Genomic DNA, 22,635 nt, shown 5'->3' with positions numbered 1-22,635 from the left:
TTGTGCGTGGTGCTGAATTTTCTGACTTCCATGACTGCTCTACAACTATCCTCGCACAATAGCTGGAAACTTCCTGGTGAGATTGCCTCTCTGACCATGAGAGTCTTGCGGCCTCTGTGATCATGCAAGAATACTGAAAAATAGGCAGAAGCTGGATAACAGGATCACTGGACCCCGCATACTCATTAATCCCCTGTTGTTCGGCATAGTAACCAGCATGGCATGTGCACAATAAATAAGGGAATTGGACTGCTGTAGTGATTGTGTGGTCTCTTATCAGCTGCTGTCTAAAGTATAGCTGCCCTAGCGAAGGATCAAAGCAAAAATTAAAAATACCTCTAAAGCTGATTTTTTTACTTTGGTATTCCAACCCAGAAGAAAAACGTAAATTTAACTCACCAGATGGTATGAAAACCTATCCAACTCAGTGCTTAATCTGCAAAACAATAAGTGCCAGGGACCTCATCCGTCAGCCACCGCAGTTTGCTCCACCTAGTGCCCCTGCCAGCACTGCTGATGTCGGTACCAAAAGAACTACTAACCATCCCACCCTTTCCTGCAAGTGTGACTATTCAGACTATTCCAGCTATTGGAATGGCCTGGGCAGCAGGTAGTAGTCATTTTTATGTATATTATATGAATAATAAACTGTTGCTGTACTCGTCTCTAAATAAGACTGACCGCCCAGCATGTGGCGATTAAGTGCTGGTCCCGAGCACCAGGAACCACTGGCTCAAATTAAGCACTAATCTAACTAGGACATAGAAAGAACACGTCGAGCGCCCCCTCCCCCCACCAAAGCCCACGTCGTAAAGGGCAAAGAATATTTGAAGCTCAGTCAAGTCCATTCTCTGAGCCTTGGTAAAGCTCTAAACACATAGCCCTGCCCCTTTACCTGCGACATTGAAACAGTAGTAAAGGCATACATGCCAACATTTCTGAAAAAGATATTAAAGAGCATTATTATGCAGTTAGATATGGGAAGGTTGTTCCAAAAGGGGAGAAGAGAAGTGAAAAGTGTATAGTTGAAAGGTCAAGAAATGAAAGCATTTCAAAGAAAGGGAAAGTTTCAATGATTTGACATGGAAACTGGTTATAGTATTAACACCAGTTAGTTGAGACCTGTCCACATAAACATCATTCTTCTATTTAAGACTGTAAAACGTTGCAGAGAAATGCATCATCTGTTTGAAGGGGAAGATGGTGGTGTCATATGGTACAGGTCTTAAGTAGGTTGTAAAAGTCTACGCTTCAACCCTTCTGGGGCGTGAGGGTAATTTAAAACCTCCACATGCAGGTCTTCCTCATGACAGGAAAGAAGGGGGCAACCTAATTCAGGTGCCTGCCGTTGTGAGGCCCTGCTGCCAGTTTCCACGTGTGCATAATCCCCATCCCAAACGTGGATGTGGTAGGCTCAGCTGATGAGTGTTAACCTTAAAAACAGTTGTGCCAGTGGAGGCACTCTCCGGATATGTATTCCGGTTTTGGTGAACAAATCACCTTGTCTGACCTTGTTGAAGTGCTCAGGACGACCCACTGTGTGTTCATCTGAGAGAGCACATGGAGATCGTCCTGAGCACTTCCACAAGGTGAGACACGGTGATTTGCTCTTGACACTCAAGAATTTGAGATTTAAAGGGATCCCATGCTGAATGGGCAGACTGCTTTTTCCCTGGGGGTTGTCTAATGGGGTGGGGGGGTGAGGGGCAGTGGTGGCTTTCACATATTCCTGACCTTGATTTTGAAATTCTAAATATTGGATTGCCTACCTCCAGAAGTGGCACCTGCTCCCACCAGATTGAGCCTGTCACAGTCATGGATTGTGTCAGTCATTACACCCTTCCTAAAAGGTCCTTACTAACCAATATCAACTGACTTAGAGACCAGTGTCGTCATCTACAGGCATCTTGGATCCAAGCGAAAATCTGCAAAACTCCCATTTGGCCCTCTGGGGACTACAGAAAAAATATTATTAATCCTTCCTCACGGTCCGTCACCATCTACGAGGTCATCAAACGGCAGGTGATATGTCTGATGCAACTGTTCGGTTCTCCAATGTGCTCTACAGTCTGTTTAGATTTGAACTTAAGTTTAGACCGACTGATGCACAACACCCATGAGCCCATGGTGTTTTGTAATTTGAACCTTTTCTGTTGAACGATTTCCTTCTGGATGCCAAAACGTCCGTCAAGTGTGTCAAGGAATTTCAAGCAGTATGTGCCTCTATGCTATGCTCAATCTACCATCAGTACAGAGTTGTGCTCTTGTATCATCCCACCTTTGTTCAGAATGAATTGAATGACCTTCATTTGAATAGGAATATTTTTCACCAAAAAGTTCCCAGTGCTCCACTCTCCCCCCTCATTACCTTTCTATCCTCTGTGCTGTTGAATCTTGATACCAATTGTGAATGGGTGAGCCAGTTGTGAAATTAAGTTGCCTTTATTGTGATTCCAGACACTTTCTTCCATTATTAACATCATTCCACCTCCCTCTGTGCTATCAGATCAAACATGCACCATTTGTGTGCTTTATTTAAATGACAGGAACTGGCAGTGGTGTGTATCGAACCCCAAGGACGGGACAACATACAAAACACAACCACGTCAGCTGAAGCTCTCGATTCCACAACCTCACTTAGTAACACTGGGGAAACAGTTGTGAAGGCAACGGGGGCGGAAGTGCCGGCGGGTGGCGTAAAGATGGGTGATCCCGCAGAGCAGGTTACCAATATATTGCCCCTTATAGTCCAACAAGCCACTAACTCAGTAGAGACAGAAAGGGCGGCTAAAGAACTAGAACATGGTGCAGGGAGAATCGAAGAATTCGAGAGCGATGACACCCTTCAAGTCATACTTCTCAATATGAGGAAAGAGATCAGAAGTGGATTCGAGGAGTCAAAAAAATGCTTCGAGGAATCGAGACAAACCCAGTCAGAGATCCGCACAATGTGTGAGAGTCTGGGGACTAAAGTAGACCGACATTCTCTGAGAACTGGTTGTCTAGAAGACTCCGTCGGCGAACTTAAAGCAAAGCTGGAAAATGCTGAAACTAAGATTCAGACTCTACGACGAGAGGGTGAGGCTGTTAAAGAAAGGGTTGAGTCTCTTGAACATTTTTCAAGAAGAAACAACTTGAGGCTGCTAAAAATCCCGGAGGGGAAAGAGGGGGGCGAGTTAAAAAAACTTTGTGGCAACCATACTTAAAGACTCCCTTAATCTGGAAGAATCTTTGTCTGAAATAGAATCCGATATTCAGAGGGTACATCGGGACCCCTTCCGTCTCAACCCAAACAGAGTCAAACCAAGAAAGATCCTGGTGAACTTTCTAACATACTCATTGAAAGAGAAGATACTGAACCTAGCATTGAAAGTCAAGACCTTGAAAGCCTCAGACTTCCCTTTCGAAGTCAGATCTGACCTATCCAAAACAACGTTAGATAGGCAATGGGAATTAGGCCAGCGGATGGAGAAGTTCAGGAGTTTGGGAGCCACTGTCCAGATGCGATTCCCCGCCTTTCTAAGGATAATGTATAACAACAAAATGTATAACATCAAGTCTCCTTTCGAAGCTGACGAGCTATTAACTACTATTAGTGTACACGCAAACCCCCCTGGTCACTCGTAAAAGCTAGCAAATAACAAAGGGGAAATATAGGAGCAATAAAAAAGAGAGAAAAAAAAAAGAATTAAGTTGCCTTTATTGTGATTCCAGACACTTTCTTCCATTATTATCATTCCACCTCCATCTGTGCTATCAGATCAAACATGCACCATTTGTGTGCTTTATTTAAATGACAGGAACTGGCAGTGGTGTGTATCGAAGACCAATTTCCACAACTGCATGAAAAACTTCGCTGATTGAATGAAGACAAACTGTCTGAAGCTTAGCCCGGACAAGACCGAAGTGCTGATCTTTGGCAACAACGCCTTGCCTTGGAACGACACCTGGTGGCCCGCCATACTCTGACCCATTCCAGACCACAGCTGCAAGCTCAGCATCATCCTGGATAGCGAGCTCACCATAAAGCAACAGATCAAAGCAGCCTCCTCCTCCTGCTTTCATACCCTCCACATGCTCCAAAGAATCTTCAAATGGCTCTCCATAGGCACGCGAAGAACCATCACTCAAACCCTAGTCACCAGTAGGCTGGGCTACTACAATACACTGTACACAGGAACCACCACTGAACTCATAAAGAGACTACAGAAGATACGGAAATCAGCAGCCAGACTCATCCTCGATATGCCCAAACAGACCCACATCACCCACACCTTGGGAACCTCCATTGGCTCCCCATCCAGAAAAGATGCCAATTCAAGATATTGACATGACTACAAAACCCTCCACGACATAGGACCAGAATACATCAACCACCGCCTGAACTTTCACCAACTGCCAGGAGACCTTTGCTCTGCCACCCTCGCCGGGACACCCTACTTTCGCCGAAGCCACAGTGGAAGCCTTTCCTTCTCCTCCCTCGGCACAAAGTCCTAGAACGGCCTTCCCTTCCATCTCTGGACATCAGTCGTTGGATGAATTCAGGAAGAGACTTGACCTGGCTTTTCGACTGAGCCCTGCTACCTAGCGCCTGGATACCCTCACAGCTGATTAGCTGTGCTTTACAAATTGATTGGAGTGTGTACCTTTTTTCTGGGCTAGGGAGCAGTGCTACATCCAACAGATGGCCTTCTATGTGGTACTGTGGCCACAAAGCATGATGAATCAGCTGTAAAAGCTTTGCCCACATTATTGGAGATCCTGTGTGGTAGTAAGTATAGTCACCATAAAGATAACTTGAACATCTTTTTAATTAATTGCCAACCTGCCCACCCCTCCCCTATGTTAAAGGTATCTGTGACCTCACAGGCTTACATAATATAACAGTGGGACTGAGTCGGGCCATAAACTGTCACTATTTCCCTTTGCCACCACAGCTATGGTTTTATGTTAATAAAACAGATTTGATTTATAGTAGTTTTTGGTTTTCAAAGTTTTCCTTTTGCATCATCTGGAAATATCCTAAAATTTATGGGCGTGCAGCAAAACTGTATCCGTGTATCATTGTGTGCTGCATAAATAATACGTTATAATTACTACTAAAGATAAGCATGACAGAGCAAAGCAATTAACAGCAAATAATATTATCTCACAATAAATTAATGCATTTGTAACTTTCATGCATATTTTATGAAACCTAATTCTATCTTTGCATTCCAGCTTTGTTCTTTTGTTGAGAAACTGACAGCACAAAACACGCAGCTTGAAGATGAACTACAAGACCTGGCAGCAAAGAAGGAATCTGTAGCTCACTGGGAAGCTCAGATTGCAGAAATTATTCAGTGGTATGATATGTTCAAATGTTCACAGTACTTTTGAAACTTTTAATAGACAGCAATTTTAAAATCTTTATTACTATCACCATAGTTCACTCTACTTTGCATATGTTAATACAAGGCGCAAATTAATAGCCTTAAGCATTTTAGCAAGTAATCCCAGATATTCCAATATGGAGAGTTGGAACACTTGTGGTTTGTCCAGAATCACACAGTCGTCAAGCAAGGAAGCTCGAATAAGACACCTATCTTTTTGTTTCACAGTCAGCAGCTGGTGAACCAAATTACATCACTTACATTGTGTTAAGATAGGTTCAGACTGTTCTGTGTGACATTATAATTTCCCTCCTGCAATGCTAAGCCTTTCTAGCCTTAAATGTTCACAAGTAATGCTCTCATTGTGTGGGCTGGAGCACTTTTAGACAGTTTTATGGAGAAATCTGTAAGTAATGAGGGAGTGTTACTGCTTGGGTTGCAGACTGATTCTTTAAGAAAGGCTCTTCATCGTTAGCCTGGGTAATGAACTGCTAGCTTCAAGGCGTACTTGAAAGTTTTCTGAACACTGACCGAGAAGACCACCTTTGACAATATCTGAATCATCTGGCAGAAACCAAGTGACTGTTTCTTCTGTTATGCTAGCCGCCTTTTGAATTGTTTAAATCTTCTCAAGCGCCCATCATCACAAGTGTCTAACTGTCTTTGTTTATATGTACATGAAATTTAAGGGCAGAGCAGTATGAGTGGATCGTACATGTGAAGTACTTCCACTTATATGACATTTGCAAATTTCTACATGAGTCAAGTGGTAATTCGTAGAGAGGAGTATGTGTTTGTCTGCCCGTCCACTAGTATTTCTGTATGTCTTAGATAGGTAACAAGTTTATCTGAAAGAGACACGTTAGTGATAGATTCCTTACCTTAGAATGTCCCCAGGCGTCAGACTGGATCCGGAAAGTTTTGCTTAGCAGTACCCCTGCGCGTCAATAGGTGGTGTCCTGCGGCTCCGCGTCCGTCACTGGCGTCGTCAGCGCCGAGACGACGTCATGGAGGGTACTTAGGAGCCACTCAAGCGCGCTGACGTCAGTTCTTTCTTTTTCTGCGCCGAAAGCGCAGATCCGGATTGAGCACGTACCTCAGTCATTTTTTGACTACTCTTTTGAGACTGTTGTCTCCTCCTCTTGTCTCCAGGTGCACGTACGGATGCCCGGAATTAAGTCTTGTGGGTCGTGCCGCCGTAACCTGTCATTGGCGGACTCCCACGATGTGTGCCTCTTCTGCCTGGAGACTGGTCATGACTCCCGGGACTGTCGAGCCATGACCCGAAGGCCTTGCGGGAGCGGCACCGGAAATTGCTGGAGGTCTGGCATTCCTCTCACCGCCGCTCCGGGTCTAGGGGCCGTTCACGAGACTGCTCGCAGGACCGGAGCGGTCGCTCCTCGTGCTCTAAGTCTTCACCTTCCGATTCCGGTAAGCGACGCCATAAAAAGAAGTCGAAGAAGAGTGTTTGCTCTCCGACATCGCCCCGTCGCTCCCCGGAGGCAGACGAGGGGGATAGGGGCTCCGCCCCTGTGGTTCCTCTGGAGCCGGGGAGTCCCGCGGCCTAACCGCTATACCCGGGTCCGTCGGCGACTCCCGAATAGATGCAAGAGTTTCTTGCTGCCATGGACCGCTCCTTCGGGCCCCGCGGTCCCATGTCCAGATCCTGTTGGCCTGGCGTCTCCGCCACCGGTGCCAGCCCAGGCGCCACAGGATTCTGCGCTGCTGGCTCTGGCCCCAGCGCCACAAGGAGTAGCGCCGCCGGCTCAGGCCCCGGCGCCGCCCCAGGCGCCGCACTGCGTGCAGTTTATCCCACCCCTGCCTCGGTTCCCGGACCATTTTGTTCCTGCCTGGGGTCCGTATTGAGATGCGGCTCCGGCTCGGCCCCGGCCGGCGCCGCTTGTCCCTTCTCCGGCTCCGGCCCTGCCGCCGCGACCGGCTCCCTCTACACTGGAGCCGGACGAGGACTGGGACGAGTCCGAGGACCCCCTTGCCCGCTGTGTGACTCTGAGCAAGATTGGGTGGACGAACTTGAAGATGCGGGTGAACTTGATGTGTCTTCTGACCCGGGGTTTGTCTCTCCTCCACCTACTATGGAGGGGAGGGTGCTTCCTACACCATGGTTCTGCGTTGGGCTGCGGAGACTCTCAACCTCGACCACCCTACGGTAGCCCTTAAAACCAACCTCTTAACTGAGGTGCTCCAGACAGCGTCTGCGTCGTCGGAGCCGCTGCTCCCTTTCAATGAGGCCCTCACCGAAGTCCTCTTGGGCACTTGATTGCGACTGGCCACGGCGGTGCCGGTGGATAAAATCGTCGCTAGGCGTCATCGCCTGGTGCTCCCGCCTTCTTCACCATTCACCCCACGCCTGAGAGCCTGGTCATTCAGGCCTTGACATCGCAGAGTACCATTCCCATGGCTCCACCGGATAAGCACTCTAAAAGGCTAGAACAATTTGGCAAGAGGTTGTTCTCAGCCAGCTTAGGGCTGGGGTCGGTTAACACTGCCTGCTAATTGGGCCGTTACTCCCACGCAGTGTGGGATTCTGTGGCTCAGGTCTTGCCTTGGTGTTCTGAGGTGGTCCAGGCTGTCCTTTCCCAAGCGATTGCGGAGGGTAAGGATGCGGCGAAGTTTGCCATCCGGTGTGGTTTGGACACCGCTGATTCGTTGGTCAGGGCAATTTCCACGACTGTGGTGTTGCGGCGCCACGCCTGGTTGCGTTCCACTGGGTTCTCGCCCGATGTCCAGGGCTCGCACATGGACATGCCCTTTGATGGCTCCCGCCTCTTTGGCGATAAGGCTGACAATGCCTTGGAGCGCTTTAAAGATTCTCGGGCCACGGCCAAGTCTTTGGGTCTTTCCACAAAGAATCCTGCCACGCCTGGGTTTCGTTCCTTTTGTGGCCAGGTCAGGGGCATCCAACCATGCTCCTCCAGCAAGCCTGTGCAGAACCAGCCTCAGCGCGGCCTTGGCTTCTGCAGGGGCGGGTCTGGTAACCAGCACGCGGGTCAGTCCACATCCAACCCAACTGCTTCTGCCTCTAAGCCTTCTTAATCCGAGCTTCACGGAGCACCCCACGCCGGTGGGTGGCAGGGTCCACCGCCACCTCCACCACTGGCGCAAAATTACATTGGACAAGTGGGTGCTGCAGATAATCTGGCAAGGTTACTCACTTCCCTTTCTGTCCTCCCATCCGGCCATGCCTCCTCGGTACCACCACATGTCGGGGGATCATTTGGCTCTTCTCCGTCAGGAAGTCACGGGCCTCCTGGCCAAGGGGGCCATCGAGTGCGTTCCCGGTCAGGAAGTAGGGAGTGGTTGTTATTCCCACTACTTTCTGGTCTCCAGGAAGGACAAGGGGGGGCCTGCGCCCCATCTTGGACTTCCGGGACGTTAATCGCTTCCTCCGGAAGGAGAAGTTCAAGATGCTGACTCTGGTGCTGGCTGCCCTGGAGACTGGATAGTAGCGTTGGACTTGCAGGACTTTGATTTTCATATCCCCATCCTGCCGGCCCACCGGCGCTACCTGCGGTTCACGGTAGGTCAGGAGCATTTTTAGTTTGCTGTGCTCCTCTTTGCCCTTACCAGTGCCTTTCGGGTGTTCACGAAGGTGATGGTGTTGGCCGCAGCTCATCTGCGCAAGTCAGGTGTTTCAGTCTTCCCCTACCGCGACGACTGGCTGTTGAAGGCGGGCTTTCCCCAGGCAGTCGTCACTCACCTCCAGACTATGGCGGACCTCTTGTATTTGCTGGGATTCTCCATCAATGTGCCCAAGTCGCACCTGAGTCCCTCTCAGAAGCTCCCCTTCATCAGAGCGGTTCTGGATTTGACGCTGTTTCGGGTTTATCCTCCCCAGCAGCGGTTCCTGGATATTCAGGCTATGATACCGCTTTTTCAGCCTCTAACCCGGGCTTCTGTCAGGCTGACCCTCCAGCTTCTGGGCCGGATGGCCTCCTGCATCCTGCTGGTGACACATGCCAGATGGCATATGCGGACTCTGCAGTGGGACCTGAAGTTCCAGTGGGGACAGCTGCACGACAGTGTGGCTCACGAATCGCGATTGGGTCAGTGGCAGATCCCTCTCCCTTCCCAAACCGGAGCACATAGTGGTGACGGATGCGTCCCTCAAGGGATGGGGAGGCCACGTGTGAGAGGGGGAGATCAGATGCCTCTGGTCTCCGGGGGAGTCCCGGCTCCATATCAACCTTCTGGAGCTGCGGGCGATCCGGCTTGCACTGAAGGCATTCCTTCCCTCTGTCCGGGGAAGTGTAGTGCAGGTGTTCACGGATAACACCACCGCCATGTGGTATTGCAACAAACAGGGCGGGGTGGGGTCGTAGACCCTATGTCAGGAGGCTCTGCGCCTCTGGACATGGCTGGAACATCAAGGCATTACCTTGGTGGTTCAACACCTGGCACGTTCTCTGAACGCCAGGGTGGACGAACTCAGCCGCCGGTGCATGGTGGATCACGAATGGCGTCTGAACTCGAACGTGGTGCATGGGCTCTTTCTGCAGTGGGGAGAGCCTTGGTTAGATCTATTCGAAGAGAATGCGCAATGTCATCAGTTCTGCGCGTTGGACTTTCCAAGGCGGCACTCGCTCGGTGGCGCATTTCGTCGCGAGTGGAGCTGCGGTCTATTGTACGCCTTTCCGCTTATACCACTTCTGTCCAGAGTGCTGAAGAAGATCAGGCGCGACCGGGCCCAAGTGATTCTTGTGGCTCCGGACTGGGCTTGAAGAGTATTGGTATCCCGAGCTACTCAGTATGAGCATCGATCCCCCGATCAGTCTGCCTCTTCAGGAGGATCTTCTGTCACAGCAGCAGGGGACGGTCCTCCACCCGAACCTGTCCAGCCTCCACCTCCATGCCTGGAGATTGAGTGGCGACAGTTGACACCTTTCGATTTTCCTCCCGAAGTCTGTGATGTCATTCTGGCAGCCAGTCGTCCCCCCACCAAAACGGTATACGCCTGCAGGTGGAACAGATTTGTGGTATGGTGCACAGCGAAGGCTGTGGATCCCCTTTCTTCCCCCTCTTTCTGAAGTTCTTCTGTTCCTTCTCTCTTTGACCCAGCAGGGCTCTGCTCTGGGCAGTATCAAAGGTTATCTTTCGGCCATCTCTGCCTTTCTACGGCTTCCAGATCAGCCTTCTCTTTTTAAGTCCCTGGTTGTTAACCGTTTTCTTAAAGGCATTACGCATACGTTTCCACCTGTACCCTTCATAATGCCTCAGTGGGACTTATATCTTGTCTTGACTTTTCTGATGTGTGCTCCCTTTGAGCCCCTTCATAACTGTCCCTTACGTCTTCTCACTCTAAAGACTGCTTTCCTGGTTGCTATCACCTCTGCCAGAAGAGTGAGTGAGCTCCAGGCCCTTTCTTCCAAACCTCCTTTCCATTCTGTCCACCCGGACAAGGTGGTTTAAAGGACCCATCCTTCTTTTCTGCCAAAGGTTGTCACTCCCTTCCACAACGGGCAGACCATCACTTTGCCCATCTTCTTTCCGCCTCCGCATCCTTCAAGGGAAGAGGAGAAGCTCCATCGTCTGGACCCGAAACGTGCGCTCGCATTCTATCTGCAGCATACACAGCAGTTCCGGGTGGATGATCAGCTATTTGTTGACTACGTGGGCGCCAAAAAAGCTCGGGCTGTGCACAAACGGACCATCTCCAGGTGGGTCGTTCTGTGCATCAAAGCATGTTACTCCTTGGCCAAGAAGGAGCTTCGTGTGGGGCTGAGTGCCCATATGACCAGGGCAACTGCAGCCACTACTGCCTTGGGACGTGGCGTTCCTTTGCAGGACATTTGCCAGGCAGCTATGTGGGCCTCGCTGCACACGTTTACCAAGCACTACTGCCTTGACAGTCAGGTCTGGATAGACGGCTTCTTTGGCCGTTCGGTGCTCCGTGACGTTCTGGTGTAATCTTGTTCGCAGACCCACCACCGGGGTTGATATTGCTGGGGTATCTATTCTAAGGTAAGGAATCTATCACAAACGTGTCTCTTTCAGATGCACAAGTTACTACTTGTGTAGCGATATATCTGTAAGAGACATTAGTTAGTGATAGATTCCTCACCGCCCCACCCATCCTTCTCGTTCTGCGACTGATTACTAGGGTTAAGGTCATCCCCTTTTAGGGCCCTAGTTTTATGCACCAATGGTCAGTATCTTGCATGGCTCTGCGTTTCGGCGTGGAAAATCGTGTACAGAACTGATGTCAGCGTGCATGGGTGGCGCCTAATTACGACGCCGGTGGCGGGCGCGGAGCCGCAGGACGCCACCTACTGACGCTCAGGGGTACTGCTAAGCAAAACGTTCCCGATCCAGTCTGATGCCTGGCGATATTTTAAGGTAAGGAATCCATCACTAACTAATGTCTGTTACAGATATATCGTTAAACAAGTAGTAACTTGTGCTTTAAATCAAGTAGTAATGTGCTAATGAATGTGAGTGTAAATTCAGCCTCTCTTCTAGCAGCCATTAATTTAGAAATGTAATCCTTTCTGTAGAGAAAGAATAATGCTTTTAAAGAGGTTCTTGAGAGTGCAGAAGGCCCCCCATGTAAACAAATGATGCAAACGTGTTTTAGGGACATGTGTTCCTCATTAAGTGGTGTAACTGTGGTTGTGTGTGCTTCCAGGGTAAGTGATGAAAAGGATGCCCGTGGATACCTTCAGGCTTTGGCCTCAAAGATGACCGAAGAACTTGAGTCTTTAAGAAGCAACAGCTTAGGATCAAGAACTCTAGTAAGTCATCACCTAAATTTTATTTAATTTGTCTTGCATGGCTCTTTATATGTGCAGCCACATTCATACGGATTTTTAAATATTATTTTTTCATACGCTGAAACACTTGTTTGAAACAACTGCTCCTGTTATTTCTTAGTGTTCAGTCAAATTTCATTGCATCTTGAATTTCACTTCAAACAGTGCAGTTGGTTTCCCTAGCCCAGATTGGACATTTTCTTATGGGTCATTTTATTAATGCGTGCTCCATTTTGGCCTTCATGGTAATGATAGAATAGGTAAAGTTTTAATCTGAACGAAACACGTTAGTTATAGATTCATTACCTTAGAATTTCTCTCAGGGGTCAGACTGGATCTGGAAAGTTATTTCGTCAGCAGTACGTTGGAAGGTGGCGGTCGGCTCTGCGTCCGTCGTTGGCATTGTGGTCGTAGGGATGACGTTGCGGTAGCTACTTAAAGCCACCCTCGCGCGCTAATGTCAGTTCTGTCTTTTTCCGCGCCAGCCAGCGCTGATCCGGAGAGAGCGGTACCTCCAGTCACTTTTTGACTGACTTTTTGTCGCCTTTTGTCGACTTCATTTTTGAGTCCAACGACTCCTGGTGCACGAGGGATGCCCGGCTTGAAGGCATGCAGTTCCTGTAACCGACTGATGTCGGTTACGGAACCACACCGCATGTGTCTCTCTTGCCTGGAGCACGACCACGACCCCAAGTGGTGCTCCAATTGCTGGTTGATGGCGCCGAAGACTTTGCGGGAGCGGTACCGAAAGCTACTTGAGTGCATGCAGTCGGCTCCGTGCCGTTCGAGGTCCTGGTCGCCAGGGAGGTCGAGGGACTGGTCGCGGAGCCATCACCACTCGCCAAGTCATTGAAGTCTTCGCACTCGGGGTCAGGTAAGTCGAAGCACAAAAAGAAGTCAAAGAAGCATCGTCGGCTGACGCAACAAGGGATGCGGGCGGTGCCTCTCCCGCGGCTCTGCGCGCGGAGCCCGATGAGCCGACTCCGGGCTTCCCTCTCTTCCCAGGACCGAGTGACTCCTGCCCAACTTCATAAGTTTTACGAGGCGATGCATGCCATCTTTGGGCGGCCTGAACCCGCCAGCGCGCCTTCGGGCCCTGCGGACTCGGTTGGGGGGCCTAGATCTTCTCTGTCTGCTCCGGCCCTGGCGCCGGTTGACCTTATTACATCTCCACCAGCGCCGCTTCTCCGGCACCGCAATAGCAACCAATGCCGGTCGTGTCCCCGGTCGGCGTCGACTCCGGCCTCCATCCCGATGTGGACCCGGTGCTGGACCACCGTCGCCCGATGCTGTATCAGGCCAGACAGGGGGTTTTGTGCCCCTGTTCATTACTGGGGTCCCTTTTCGGCCAGATTGGCAACCTGAGGGTGAGGAGGAGAACTGGGAGGGATCAGGTGACCCTTTAACTGATCAGATGGAATCTGAGCAGGACTGGAGAGAGGAATTGGGGGATGCCAGTGGTCTTGACACATCTCCTGACCTGAGCATGTTGTTTCCTCCTACCGTGGCTACAGAGGAGGGAGAGTCATACGCAGTGGTGTTGCCTAGGGCAGTCGAGGCCCTCCCCCTCGAGCTTTCTACGGTGGTGGTCAGGACTGAGCTCCTGACAGAGGTGCTTCAGCCGGCAGCGAGCTCTTCGGAGCCCCTGCTGCCGTTTAATGAGGCCCTTACAGAGCCACAGGCCGCAGCAAGTTACCCAACCTTCGCGCGCCCGGGAACGTGGGAACCAACTCTGTGGTTCAGGGAGCCAGCGGGTGGGCCAGTCCACCAACCCCCCCTTCCCCCCCCCTGCAGCAGCCTCCAAACCCTCCTAGTCTGACCTTTCAGGCCCATCAAATGCCAGTGAGCGGCAGGATTCGCCATCACCTCCCCCACTGGTCCACCATCACGTCGGATAGGTGGGTTTTGCAAATAGTCTGGAGGGGCTACTCCCTCCCCTTCGCGGCTACCCCTCCAGCCATACGACATCAAACCACCTCATGTCGGAGGATCACTTGGCACTTCTCCAACAGGAAGTTTTGGCTCTCTTGGCCAAGGGAGCCATCGAGCGCGTTCCTGCCCCAGAAGTAGGTAGTGGTTGCTATTACCAATACTTTCTGGTACCCAAGAAGGACAAGGACCTACGTCCTATGTTGGATCTCAGGAACGTCAACTGCTTCCTCCGGAAGGAGAAGTTCAAGATGTTGACGTTCACTCAGGTCTTATCTGCCCTCGACCCTGGAGACTGGACGGCAGCTCTGGACTTGCAGGATGCTTATTTTCACATCCGCGTCCTGCCGGCCCACCGGCGTTACCTGCGGTTCGCGATAGGCCACGAGCATTTTCAGTTTACCGTGCTCTCCTTTGGCCTTACCAGCGCCCCTCGGGTGTTCACAGAATTGATGGTTGTGGTCGCAGCTCATCTGCGCAGATCAGGGGTTCCAGTCTTCCCCTATCTCGATGACTGGCTGTTGAAGGCGGGCTTGCCCTAGGCTGTCGTCTCCCACCACCAGACTATGGCCGACCTCCTGCATTCGCTGGGTTTCTCCATCAACGTGTCGAAGTCACACCTGACCCCCTCTAAGAATCTCCTCTTCTTCGGAGCAGTTCTGGACACGGCACAGTTTCTGGGTTATCCTGCCGAACGGCGAGTCCAGGATATTTGGACTATGAGTTTGATCTTTCAGCCTCTATCCCGGGTTTCAGTCCGGATGACCTTGAGGCTGCTGGGGCTCATGGCCTCCTGCATCCTGCTGGTTGATCATGCCAGGTGGCATATGCGGGCTCTGCAGTGAGACCTGAAGTTCCAGTGGGCGCAGCATCAGGGGAATTTGTCCGACAGTTGCAGTGGTGGCTCACAAACCAGGATTGTTCAACGGGTCAATGGCAGATCCCTCTCCCTTCCCCAACCGGTGCACACGGTGGTGACGGACGCATCCCTTCTGGGATGGGACGGCCACATGGGAGAGGCCGAAATCAGAGGCCTCTGGTCTCCGGCAGAGTCTGGGCTCCACAGCAACCTTCTGGAGCTTTGGGCGATTCGTCTTGCACTCAAGGCATTCTTTCCCTCTGTCTATGGAAGAGTAGTGCAGGTGTTCCCGGACAGCACCACCGACATGTGGTACTGCAACAAACAGGGCGGGGTGGGGTCGTGGACCCTATTTTAGGAGGCCCTCTGCTTCTGGACATGGGTGGAACATCGGGGCATATCCCTGGTGGTTCAACACCTGGCAGGTTCCCTAAACGCCAGGGCGGATGAACTCATGATGGTTCACGAATGGCGTCTTCACTTGAAGGTGGTGCAAGGTCTCTTTCGACAGTGGGGAGAGCCTTGGTTAGATCTATTCGCCACCGAAGAGAACGCGCAATGACAGCAATTCTGCACATTGGAATTTCCTAGGCGACGCTTTTCGTCGCGAGTGGAGTTGCGGTCTTTTGTACGCCTTTCCGCCTATACCACTTCTGCCCAGAGTGCTGAAGAAGATCAGGCTCGACCGGGGCCAAGTCATTCTTGTGGCTCCGGATTGGGCACGAAGAGTCTGGTATCCCGAGCTGCTCCACTTGGCCATCGATCCGCCGATCAGACGACCTCTTCGAGAGGATCTTCGGTCGCAGCTTCAGGGGACGGTCCTCCATCGGAACCTGTGCAGCCTCAACCTCCTTGCGTGGAGATTGAGCGGCGGAAGTTGACATCTTTTGACCTGCCGCCTCGAAGTTTGCAATGTAATCTTGGCAGCCAGGCGTCCCTCCACTAAGACGGTATACGCCTGTCGGTGGATCAAGTTTGTGGCATGGTGCACAGCAAAGGCTGTGGATCCTCTTTCTGAAGTTCTCTTGTTCCTTCTTTCTTTATCCCAGCAGGGCACTGCTCTGGGCACTATCAAAGGCTATCCTTCGGCCATCTCTGCCTTCCTTACGCTTCCCGATCAGCCTTCTATTTTCAAGTCCCCGGTTGTTAATCGTTTCTTGAAAGGCAAAACTCATCTCTTTCCTCATACCCCCTTTGTCATGCCTCAGTGGGACTTGAATCTAGTCTTAACATTTGTAATGTACGTTCCCTTTGAGCCGCTTCACAACTATCCTTTGAGGCTTCTGACGCTTAAAACTGATTTCCTGGTGGCCATCATATCTGCCAGATGGGTGAGTGAGCTCCAGGCCCTTTCCTCCAAGCCTCCTTTCCTGTCTGTCCATCCGGACAAGGTGGTTCTCAGGACTTGTCCATCCTTCCTACCAAAGGTTGTCTCTGCCTTTCACATCTGGTATCATTTTGGCTACCTTCTTTCCGCCTCCGCATCCTTCGAAAGAGGAGGAGATGCTCCACCGTCCGGACCGAAAACGTGCGCTCTCCTTTTATCTGGACTGCAAAAATCAGTTTCGGTGCATGACCAGCTCTTTGTTGGCTATGTAGGCGCCAAAAAAGGTCAGGCCTTACACAAGTGGACTATCTCCAGATGGGTCGTTTTGTGATCAAAAACTGTTATTCTCTGGCAAAGAAAGAGCCTCTAGTGGGGCTGCGCGCCCATTCCACCAGGGCGAAGGCAGCAACTACTGCCTTCGAACGTGGAGTTCCTCTGAATGACATTTGTCAGGCAGATACGTGGGCTTAGTTGCATGCCTTTACCAGACACTACTGCCTTGACAATCAATTCGGAGAGACGGCTTCTTTGGCTGTTCTGTTCTCCAGGACTTTCTGGTGTGATCTTGGTTGCAGACCCACCTCCGGGGTTGGTATTGCTGGGGTATCTATTCTAAGGTAAGGAATCTATAACTAACATGTTTCTTTCAGATGAACAAGTTACTTACCTTCGGTAACGATATATCTGTAAGGAACATTAGGTTCGAGGCATGTGGGCTGCTGAATTCATATCTATAGCATAGATCGCCGCCTAGTGTTGGGTCCGGATGATTGCACATTGTTGTCCTGGAAGAGTCTTCGAAGTATCACGAGATAGGTGGCTCCTCCCCTGGACTACAGTGCGCATGGGCATTGACTCCATCCCCAGATTGTTTTTTTCCGCCATTGGGTTCGGATGTATATTCGACATCTCCAGTTCGGAATCGATATAGACTTTTCTTACGGCCCGAAGGCCTTATCTTAACCGTCGGTATTGTTTGCGTTCGGTCCCAACTCTGTTCCGGCTCGGTTCCCGAGTGGGATGTCCAGAGGAGTCGCGTGGCTCTTCGGTACTCTGGGCCCAGTCGACGCAGCAAGACTTACGACAACATCATGGAACGGAGTCCGTTGAAGAACTGTCCCGTGTGCGGATCAAAGTACCCGCACATCGACGTCCACCCTGTGTGCAACAAGTGCCTGTCGCCGGACCACGATGAAGCCAACTGTATGGCTTGTTCCAGGTTTCGATCGAAGAAGACGATTCGACTTCGGCGCGTGGCGCGCCAGGAGGCCCGGCCATCGGCCCCGGCACCGGTGGATATCTTTGACAGAGAAGAAGCAGACGAGCAAGGGGTTCATCTGCAAGTTTCCCCTCCAACGGAGGAGATCGACTACGGATACGACGCAGACGTCGAGGTGGTTGAGGCAACAGAAGTCGTCGACGAGGTAAGAGACAACAATGAGGCCTACGGGGCCACGGAAGATAGCTCGTGTGAAGAGCTAGGCCCCGAACTATCAATTACTGCGGCTCAGGTCGAGGGAACGCCACGCGGCCTTACCCAAGACCTTCCACCCAGATCCACGACCTCGCCTATGGGCCCGGCTACGGACACTTCTGCGGAGCCGACGTTGGTCAAAACAAAACCGAAACCTTCGGTGTCGACGAAAGCGAAAGTAATTGAGACGCCATCGAAACTGAAGACGTCTGCCACCCCGGCCGCCTCCTCGTCTTCGGACACGTCGGGGCAGCCGAAGCCGAAGAAGGCTGTTGATCCGGGGAAGTCGGCCAAGGGCGCCGAACCGAAGTCGGTCAAGGGCGCCGAGTCGAAGTCGGTCAAGGCCGTCGACCCAAAATCGGCTAAGGGCGTCGAACCGAAGACTGGGGCCCCGCACCCCGTAGTCAAGGCTGCCGGCACGAAGCCGCCGACGCAGAAGGCCGTCGGACCGGCAGGGGGACGCAGCGCGCAGAAACACGCTGATCCGGTCCCGGATACACATAAGGCATCGACGCAAGAGTCTTCACTCGCTGGTGGACCGAAGACGTCTGTCGGATCGACAAAACCGTCCGCTTCCTTTACGAAGCAGGTGTTGGATTCTCTTCAACGCATCAGGAACAAGGCTTCCGCGTCCGCACCGAAGGATGCTTCCGCCGCGAAGCCAGCTGCCACGACGCCAAAGTCTTCGGCGCCTCTCCTGTTTACGTTGCCGCCAAAGGTGGCACCGAAGGCCTTCGCTCCACGGTCGGTCACCGAAGCGCTTGGAAGCTTGAAACCTCGACAACTCTCGGTGGAGGAGCAGTCGGAACACTATATCGACGCCGACACCGGGAAACTCACCCTCTACAAGAGGAAGATCACGGCAACCCAGCCTTTGGAGTCCTACACGATTCCTTTGAAGCGCAAGAAGCCTGCTGCGGACTCCCCTGTTCTGGTGGAGCCTCTTGCTACACCCTCACCCACTTATTCGGATGTGGAGGGTGGGGATGGTGATGACGAGGAGTATGGCTTTCCTGCCAACACTGATCCTGAGGATCACAACGACTCAAGGACAGTTGCAGGTGACCCAGGGGATCAGCATACTGCCCAGGACCCTCAAGTGTACGCTGTCAAGACCTCTGCTACCGAGGATTCAGCTGCATTCAATGCTCTAATTGAGAGGGCGGCTAAAAACCACGACGTGGACCTCCACACTGACCCTATCGAAGTGGACTTCCTTTTTGATACCTTTTCCACTGCAGAAAAGACTGTCAAGACTCTCCCCATGCTGAAGGGGGTTCTCAAACATGCTGCAGACATTTTTAAGGAACCCACACGGGCCAGGGTGGTCAACCCTAGGATTGAAAAAAAATATAGGCCGGCGCCTGGCGACCCCACCTACATCAGAGGCCAGTTGCCATTGGACTCTCTGGTCGTTTCTAATGCCCGGAAGAGGGCGAACTCACAAACCACTGATGATGCTCCTCCCCCCGACAAGGAGTCTAAAGTGCTGGAGGCATCAGGGAAGAGGGTGGTGGCTCAAGCGGCCAATATCTGGCGTATCTCTAACACTCAGGCGCTACTAGCCAGATATGACAGGGCGCACTATGACACGCTAGAGACCCTGTTGCAACATCTTCCAGATCAGTATAAAGAGGCAGCTGAGATGCTTATTCAGGAAGGGAAGCTTATCTCCAACGCTTCCATTAAGTGTGCACTGGACGTGGCGGACACCGCGGCCAGAGCCATTAACACCAGTGTCATGTTGAGACGTCCGGCCTGGCTCAGGATCTCCGGTTTCAAGCCGGAGATACAAACTACCATCCTCAATCAGCCAGTGAACCCCGATAGGTTATTTGGTCCTGAGGTGGATACAACCTTGGAAAAGATAAAAAAAAGTATACCGAAACTGCTAAATCCATGGGGGCTCTCCAGTCCCAGCAGTTTCGGGGCAGCACTTTTCGTCGCTCAGGCAATAGAGGTGTTTCCAGAGGCCAGATGTCCCAGCAAACGCAATACAATAAAGGTGGGGCGCAGTCCTCTTACACCAAGCAAAGTAGAGGCGGCTATCGGGGCAACAGTGCCAAAGGCAGAGGCCGTGGAAATAACTCCTGTTCCTCTGCCACCACCAAGCTGTGACGCCCTGCCCCTGCCCCCGACCACACAACACCTGTCGGGGGGAGACTCCAGCAGTTCCTGCCAGTCTGGAAATCCATCACCACAGACAGGTGGGTCAGGAAACTTATCCAGTTCGGTTATTGTCTAGAGTTAACGTCCACTCCACCCAACATGCCACCAAAACACTGTCCTATGTCCACAGAGCATTTGCACTTATTGCAGCAGGTGGTGCTTGTCATGCTGCAAAAAGGGGCAATCGAGCTCGTGCCGGTGGAGGAAGAAGGCACAGGAGTGTATTCCCTGTACTTCTTAATCCCAAAGAAGGACGGGTCCCTCAGACCCATTCTGGACCTCAGACCCCTAAACCAGTATATTCTCTCAGAACACTTTCACATGCTGACGCTGCAGCAAGTTCTTCCGTTGCTCAACCAGGGAGACTTCCTCGCAACCTTGGATCTCAAGGATGCATACTTTCACATTCCACTACATCCATCACACAGAAAATAACTCAGATTCACAATTCAGGGTCGGCATTATCAGTTCAAGGTCCTTCCTTTCGGAGTGACCACTGCGCCCAGGGTGTTCACAAAATGCCTGGCGACAGTGGCTGCGCACCTCAGGAGGCAGAACGTTCACGTTTACCCTTATCTGGACGACTGGCTTGTCCAAGCGAAGTCGGCCCAGCTGTGCGCCGCCAACATGTCCCACACCATTCACCTTCTTCACAGTCTGGGATTCTCACTCAATTATCCCAAATCGCACCTTCAGCCAGCCCGTGCGCGGCAGTATCTGGGCGCGACGATAGATACTCTGGCGGCCACGGCTCAGCCGAATTCTGTGAGGATCAACAGCATTCGGTCGCTCATCCAAACGTTCAGACCGCAACACTCGCTTCCAGCAAGAGTGTTCATGCAGTTGATAGGCATGATGGCCTCCTGCATCTTCATAGTCCCGCACGCGAGGCTACATATGCGTCCGGTTCAAGAGTGCCTGGCTCGTCAGTGGAATCAGGCTCACGGACAGTTAAAGGACCTAGTGTTGATGACCGGTCGGGCATACAACTCTCTGCATTGGTGGAATCCACACAACCTTTGCAAGGGCCGACCGTTCCAGGAGCCTGTGCCACAACTTATCCTGACAACGGACGCATCTCTCCAGGGTTGGGGAGCTCATGTACTCCACTACACAGTGCAGGGACTATGGACTACGCAGCAAAAGAAGATGCACATCAACCACCTAGAGCTGATGGCAATCTTCATGGCAATGAAGGCATTCAAAGTACATCTGTGCAACAAAGTCGTGTTGATCCGGACGGACAACATGACGGCCATGTACTACATTCAGAAGCAGGGAGGTACGCACTCTCCACAGTTGTCTCATCTGGCTCAGAGCATGTTGAAGTGGGCCATTCAGAGGAACATCTTCCTCATGGCGGAACACCTCCCGGGCAAGGACAATCAGATGGCGGATCTGCTCAGCAGGTACAGCCACCAAATGCACGAGTGGGAGATACATCCATCAGTACTCCACCCGTACTTCCAGCAGTGGGGTCATCCACAGATAGACCTGTTTGCCACAAGGGAAAACGCAAAATGCCAACACTTTGCCGCCAGGTTCCCTCACCCACAGTCGCAGGGCAATGCGATATGGATGAACTGGTCAGGCAGATTTGCGTACGCTTTTCCCCCAGCACCTCTCATACCACTGGTGGCACGAAAGCTAAAGCAACACTCGACGACACTCATCCTTGTTGCTCCAACGTGGGCACGCCAACCATGGTACACCACGTTTCTAGAACTCTCCGTGGTACCGCATCAAAGGCTGCACCTCACGCCCAGACTTTTGACGCAGAGCCATGGCGACATTCAGCACCCAGACCCGCAACAGCTCAACCTGGCGATCTGGCTCCTGAAGTCTTAGAATTTGGCTACCTTAACTTGCCTCCCGACTGCATGGATATCATACGGGAGGCAAGAAAGCCCACCACCAGAGCTTGCTATGCAGCAAAATGGAAGCGGTTTGTCATTTACTGTACAGAACATAACATCAACCCGCTAGATGCATCCACTCACAACATCATCTGTTATTTGTTCCATCTTTACAAATGCAAGCTGGCATATGCTTCCATTTGGATACACTTATCCTCCATAGCAGCTTATCTCCAAAACAGGCAGCATCTCTCAGTTTTCAGAGTGCCTGCCATTAAAGCCTTCCTAGAAGGACTGAAACGGGTCATCCCTCCCAGGACCCCGCCAGCTCCTGTATGGAACCTTAATGTGGTCCTCACCAGGCTGATGGGCCCACCTTTTGAACCTCTGCATTCATGCGAGGTTCAGTTTTTAACATGGAAAGTGGCTTTTCTAATAGCCATTACGTCTCTGCGCCGTGTTAGTGAGCTCCAAGCGCTCACTGTTCAAGAGCCATTCATACAAATTCACTCAAACAGGGTGGTGCTGCGCACTAACCCTAAATTTCTTCCTAAGGTGGTTTCAGAGTTCCATGTCAATCAGACCATTGAACTGCCCGCGTTCTTTCAAAACCCAGAGACTGTAGCCGAAAGAATGCTCCACACTCTTGACGTCAAACGAGCTTTGATGTACTACATCGATAGGACCAAGAATTTTAGGAAGACACAGCAACTCTTTGTTGCCTTTTCAGTCCAGCACAAAGGCAACCCCATTTCCAAAGCAGGTATAGCCAGGTGGATCGTTAAGTGTATTCAAATTTGCTATCACAAGGCTAAGCGCACTTTAACGGTCCCCCCCATAGCCCACTCCACCCGCAAGTTGGGGGCCTCCATGGCTTTCCTT

At 51.5% G+C, this 22,635-nt stretch overlaps 1 protein-coding gene across 1 annotated transcript in view; it reads left to right on the top strand.

The window, feature by feature from the left end:
- Positions 1-22,635, top strand: part of CDC42BPB (CDC42 binding protein kinase beta) — a 709,648-nt gene that overhangs the window by 336,730 nt on the left and 350,283 nt on the right. Inside the window, exons 17-18 of the mRNA XM_078660224.1 lie at positions 5,221-5,345; positions 12,016-12,121. Of these exons, the coding sequence (XP_078516350.1) occupies positions 5,221-5,345; positions 12,016-12,121 (231 nt within the window). The remainder of the gene's footprint in view (positions 1-5,220; positions 5,346-12,015; positions 12,122-22,635) is intronic.

Source organism: Lissotriton helveticus, chromosome 9, assembly GCF_964261635.1.
Source record: "Lissotriton helveticus chromosome 9, aLisHel1.1, whole genome shotgun sequence".
NCBI classification, from domain to species: domain Eukaryota; kingdom Metazoa; phylum Chordata; class Amphibia; order Caudata; family Salamandridae; genus Lissotriton; species Lissotriton helveticus.
Note: the sequence above shows the minus strand (reverse complement) of the source record. Positions and strands in the feature narration are given on the sequence as shown.